This window comes from Octopus sinensis, linkage group LG9 (genome assembly GCF_006345805.1).
Source record: "Octopus sinensis linkage group LG9, ASM634580v1, whole genome shotgun sequence".
In the NCBI taxonomy this organism is placed as follows: Eukaryota; Metazoa; Mollusca; class Cephalopoda; order Octopoda; family Octopodidae; genus Octopus; species Octopus sinensis.
Window position 1 is genome coordinate 61868847 of NC_043005.1, and position 6000 is coordinate 61874846.

General features: G+C 36.7%; 1 protein-coding gene across 1 annotated transcript in view; it reads right to left on the reverse strand.

Moving 5' to 3' along the window:
• Nucleotides 1-5786, reverse strand: part of LOC115215679 (receptor tyrosine-protein kinase erbB-4) — a 128993-nt gene extending 123207 nt beyond the window's left edge. Inside the window, exon 1 of the mRNA XM_029784945.2 lies at nucleotides 4202-5786. Coding sequence (XP_029640805.1) covers nucleotides 4202-4298 — 97 coding nt within the window. The 5' untranslated portion in view covers nucleotides 4299-5786. The remainder of the gene's footprint in view (nucleotides 1-4201) is intronic.
• Nucleotides 5787-6000: the final 214 nt, after the last annotated feature.

Consider the following 6000-nt stretch of genomic DNA (forward strand, 5'->3'; position numbering starts at 1 on the left):
TCCGCTGCCCTAACCACTGGGCCATTGCACCTCCACATTGGTTAATGTATTAATGCAACGAATCCCAGTACATCACTGGTACTTTATTTTATCAACTTCAGAAGGATAAAAAGCAAAGTTAACCTCAATGGGATTACAGCTCAGAAAATACAATCAAAAGACATTTTTTCTAATATGCTAGAAATTCAGCCAGCCCACCACCCCAATAAGGATATTTCTACCATAGACCCAAGGTCCTAAATTTTGAAGAAGAAGAGTTCACAGCTGATTATATTGATCACAGTATTCAACAAGTGCTTATTTTATCCAAAATGTAAAATAAACACCAGTGAAATTTGAACTCATAATATAATATAAAAGGACCAAACTAAAATGAAAAAAAGCATTTTATCTGTTGCTCTACCGATTCTACCAACAACAATGCTTTTATTACACTGACACAATGGGAAAGGAGTACCAGTAAACATCGAAGAATCAGCACCAAGAAGGAAGAAATCTTCTTTACATACATTTATTCATTTGCCCAACAGGTAGTTAAAAAGACAGTAGTAATTGTAGTGATAGTGTAGAAAAAGTTGTCTGTCAGTAGAGAGTGAAAGAGTAAGGAATGCACGGTACTGACTAGAAAGGAAGAAAGGATAAAGTGGCATCACTTTTCTTGCAACCAAAAGCCTCTCTTTGCATGTTGCATGAAGGGTGAAGGGAAGTGCTGCTCTTGGTTAAGGATGACACAAAAGCAGCTGCTACCCCTTGGTCTGGCTGACACAAAAGTGGAAGAGATAGGAAATTCTCTGTTATATAGACTATGGTCAGTAATGTAGGTCAAACCTTAAACAAAGGACTGACCTTTCCTTGACCAGCACAGGTCCTAGGGTGTCAAGTGTTTCCTCATCAATCATCTAGTGTGGAGAGTATTTCCCGCTCATTTTAACAAGCAACAAGTGGGTGGATTTGGTTCAAATCTCAGGCAGGGTCAAGCTAGATCCCTACACATACCACTACATGTGAGAAACCTGCAAACCAACAATACTATTGTTTACCAAATTCATTAAGGCTGCATGGTTAAGAGGCTTACTTCACAACCATGTGCTCTTGGGTTCAGTCCCACTGCACAGCACCTTGGGTAGGCCGATCAGTTCTTTGTGAGTGGATTTGGTAGATAGAAAATGAAAGAAGCCTGTCATGTATGCATGCATGTACTTGTGTGTTTTTGTCTCTGTCTCCCATCACCACATGACAACCAGTCTTAGTTTGTTTACATCCTTATAACTTAATGATTCAATAAAAAATTTGACCAATAGAATAAGTACCAGGCTGAAAATAAATAAGTACTGGGTTGATTTTGTTTGATTAAAATTATTAGATTGGTGCCCTGCCCTTCATCATCATCTTCATTTAATGTCTGTTGTCCATGCTGGCATGGGTTAGAAGGCTGCGCCAGGCTCCAATCTGATTTGGCATGGTTTTCAACAGCTAGATGCCCTTCCTAATGCCAACCACTCTGAGAGTGTAATGAGTGCTTTTATGTGTTACTGGCATGGGTGCCATTAGCGTGATACTGGTATCTTCCATGACTGCAATTTTGCTTTGCTTGATGGGTCTTCTTCTCAAGCACAACATAATGCCAAAGGTCTTGGTCATTGCCTCCATGAGGCCCAACACTTGAAAGAAACTCAGCCACTTTGCCTCCATGAGGCCCAATGCTCGAAAGAAAGTCAGCCTTCTCAGAAATAAATTAAATTTGTCATCTCTAATCAACTCAAAGTGAAGGTGCATTGCTCAGTGGTTAGAGCATCGGGCTCACAATCGTGAGGTTGTGAGTTCAATTCCCGGGCCAGGCTGTGTGTTGTGTCCTTGGGCAAGACACTTTATTTTACATTGCTCCAGTTCACTCAGCTGTAGAAATGAGTTATGACGTCACTGTATCAAGTTGTGTTAGCCTTTGCCTTTCCCTTGGACAACATTAGTGGCTTGCAGAGAGGAGACTGGTATGCATAGGCGACTGCTGGTCTTCCATAAACAACTTTGCCCAGACTTGTGTCTCAAAGGGTAACTTTCTAGGTGCAATCCCATGGTCATTCATGACCGAAGGAGGTCATTTTTTTTTTTTATAATCGACATGGAAAGCTAAATTAAAACAGCATAAAGTCAGTGAAATGAAATAGATCATAAACAATGGATTTGTAACGTAAACTGTTATATTAATCAGTGCAATTTTAGCAGCATTATAGACTGCCACCCCCACTTCCTTGACAAAGTAATGCACTAGACCCCTGCATATACAACAGCAACATGCATAGTTTAGCATTGGTCCCCTGAACCAGCAGGAACCCTGGAGGAGCATGCTCAGTACATCTCTGCTTTGCAACAGCTCTGACATTAACATGTAAACATTTAAAGAAACAAGGTCTCTATACATAGGCGTGGCTGTATGATAAATGTTACTGCCCAACCTTGTGGTCTAGGGTTCAATTCCACAATGTGGTATCCCAAATCGACCAAAACCTTATGAGAGGATTTGATAGATGGAAACTGAAAAGAAGGTCCTCATGTGTGAGTGTGTCTTTGTGCATGTCCTTCACAACCACTTGACAACTGGTGCAGGTTTGTTTATGTCCCCGTAACTTATAGGTTCAATAAAAACTGACCGGTTGAATAAGTACCTGGTTTTAAAAAATATATACTGGGGTGATTCATTTTGACCAATACCCTTCAACGCGATGCCCTAGTATGGCCACAGTCTAATGATTGAAACAAGTAACAGATAAATGATGTGAGTGTGCGTGCGTGTGTGTAAACGGTTTATAAACAGACCCGAAATAATCGAATATTCATTTTTTATAATGAAAATATACACCTAACTATAAGAACTACAAAAATATAATTTAAAATGTTGACATATAGACATGTTTCTACAATTATATAATAAAAAAAAGAATTTTGGGACGTCTTAAGATTTAAATAAAAACTTAATCTGGTTTTTGTTTACATAAAAAATTATTAAAAGGGAAAATCATTCCCCCATCACACATACACACCACAACAAGAACTATTAATTTAGTAAACGCAATTGAAGCGACGACCTGGTAAACTCGTTAACACGCTGAGCAAAATATTTAGCAGTATTTCTCCCGTCTGTAGGTTTTGAGTTCAAATTCTACTGCAGTCATTTTAATCGATTTACAGGTTCCCCCAAAATTGCTAGAATTTTGCCAAAATTTGAAACCGATTTAGTAAAGTGATATATCTTTCCTACTCATTTCAGTACATAAAAAATTCTTGTAACTATTTTTGAAATTTATTATAAACCCAAAAAGTTATTGTCGCTTATTTAGCTGGATTTTGTGTGTGTGTGTGTGTGGTTAATAAATGAATGGATTGAGTAAAATGTTTTCTCGACTGAAATATTATTTTCGTCAGGAAAAAAAAACTTTTTATTTTCAATTGACTTATTTATTTTTATCCCAATCATTGAGGTGTGTGAAAAATATATATTCTTGGGGTAAGGCCTTCCTTTACATTCTAGGTTTTGAAAACGAAACTTAAGCTCAGCCCCGGGAAAAAGCGAGTTGGGATAATAAATAAATGGACACAGGTGCGACTGTGTGGTAAGAAGTTTACTTCCAAACCACATGTTTGGCACCATGGACAGATGTCTTCTGCTATAGCCCCGGGCCGACCAAAGCCTCAGGAGTGGATTCGGTAGAGGGACACTGAAAGACGGCTGTCGTGTGTGTCTGTCTGTGTTTGTCCCCCACCACCGCTTGACAACTGGTGTTGGCATGTTTACGTCCCATAACTTATCGGCTCAGCAAAAAGTTATATGGAATAAGTACCAGACTTTAAAAAAAGTTCTGAGATTGATTTGTTTGACTAAACTTTCTTGGCGGTGCTCCAGCAAGGGCGCAGTCTAACGACTGAAAAAAAGAAGGATAAAAGATACATATATGTATGTATATAGAATATGTATGTATCTGTCACTGACAACCGGTGCTAGTTAGTAATGAAGCGGTTCGGCAAAGAGCGATCGACAGAACAAGTATCAGGCTTTTAAAAAATGTATATACAAGTACTGGGAGGGGGGTGCGATTCGTTCGAGTAAAACCCTTCAAAACGGTGCAACAGCATTGCCGCCGCAGTCCAAAAACAGAAGCAAGTAAAAAGATGAAAAATAACAGGAACTTTGTCAAAAGTTACTCACCTCTTTCTGTTACCCGGCTTGGAGTTGCTTCCAATAAAATGAAAGTGGATGCTGATAGAAAGACAATAAGAGCAATAAATCGACAACAGTACTTCATCCTTGCTTACGTCGATCTCAGCTTTCAGTTTTCAACATACAACTTTTCGTTTTCCTCTTATTATTTTTTTTTTCTTCCCAAATTATTGCTGCTAGTGTGTCAACGTTAGTCCCCAATCAACCGCCTAATTCGGTTTCGTCATTACATGTTGCAGTCTTTTGTTTCTTTTCTTTTTCTATTATTTGAACGAAATGTTTGGCAGTATAGTTTTTTTAATGTTATTCCACTTCGGTTTTGTTATTCTTTGCCCTACCCTTTCTTATATATTTTAGTTTGTATTTTATTATTTTTTTATTTTTATTTTTCCTCCTCCTCCTCCTGTTCGCTCTGTCAAATACGCCATCCATCCATCGTTGGGTGTATTATGTTATAACGTTAGAAAAAGTACACTCCCTAAGTTTCAAATTATGCCTTAAAAACGATGAAGATTATGTGTTTGGGTGCGTGCGCGCGCGTGTGAGACAGAAAAATTAAGTCGGTGGTATCAGGTAAAGAATTTAATAAATTCTTGAAAAAATAAACATAAACTAAAATTTCTGCTATAATGAGAAAAATGTAAATAGAACAATTTTTTTTTATTATTTCTTCTTTCTTTTCTCACTTATTCCATTATATTTCTTTTCAAATTTCTTTTTGTGTATATGTTTGCTCTTTTAAAGCAATTAAATTAAGGTGCGATTGTTTTTTCTTTTTTATGATATATGTAACAGTTATATTCTTCTAGTATATTTCCTAAGACAAATCTACATTATTGATATCATCATACTAGATGCTATTTTGAAAAAGAAAACAAAAATCTATAAGTTGCATAGATAATATCTATGCCAAAACGAAATTGGAATTGTTGGTTAATTAATCTATTGACTAATGTTTACGAGCGATCATACTTTATCAGAAAAAATGATATACACGTGTTCGTGTGAGTATATTATACATGTATACAGAGAGAGAGAGAAAGAGAGTTATTGAAAGGCCTTAAAGAAAAAACAAAAATTAAACCTAGACGAAATATAAACAGTAAGGAATTTTCAAATTTTGTGTTTATATATATATGAATGATTTGAAATACAATTTACTCGGCAGTTATAAAATGTATTGCTTTACTATTCTCAATATTTGCAAGTTATATGTCTGTGTAAGGCTTAAAGATCTTAGAATTAAAGAAAACTTTCTTCAAGCAACGCCCGTAACTGTTTCGGTAACACTAGCTAATTTGCGGATGGTGGTGCTACTGCTGCTGCTATTATTTGTAAAAGGTTGGCACCAGCTTCGTTTAAACATGTGTATCATACATATTCATTATCTTTCATTATCGTTTTTTTTTTCTAGTTGATTACTTCTAAATGATAAGAGGAAGAAGAAAGTAATAAAACGGAAGAAAAAAAACAGGCTTTCGTTTAGTCGTGTCAAAAGTTGAAGATGTTGGTTAACAACAATAACGATGAATGAGAATGGAAGCCTTTTTTTTTTTTCTCTTTTTCGCCTGTCGACTGAAGTCAGAAAAGTCGAGCAGTGTGTTTAATAAATTGGATGGAGACCAATAAGAAGACATTGCTGAGAGAGGGAGAGTGGAAGAAAGTCAATCTGAGAAGGGAAGTGGCATTGTCTCACTACAGTGCAACAACCGTTATGTATGTTAGTGTGTGTGTGATTCGTTAAATGGGACAAAAGAGGAAAGCAGCGAAGAATTGTTTTTAGAAAG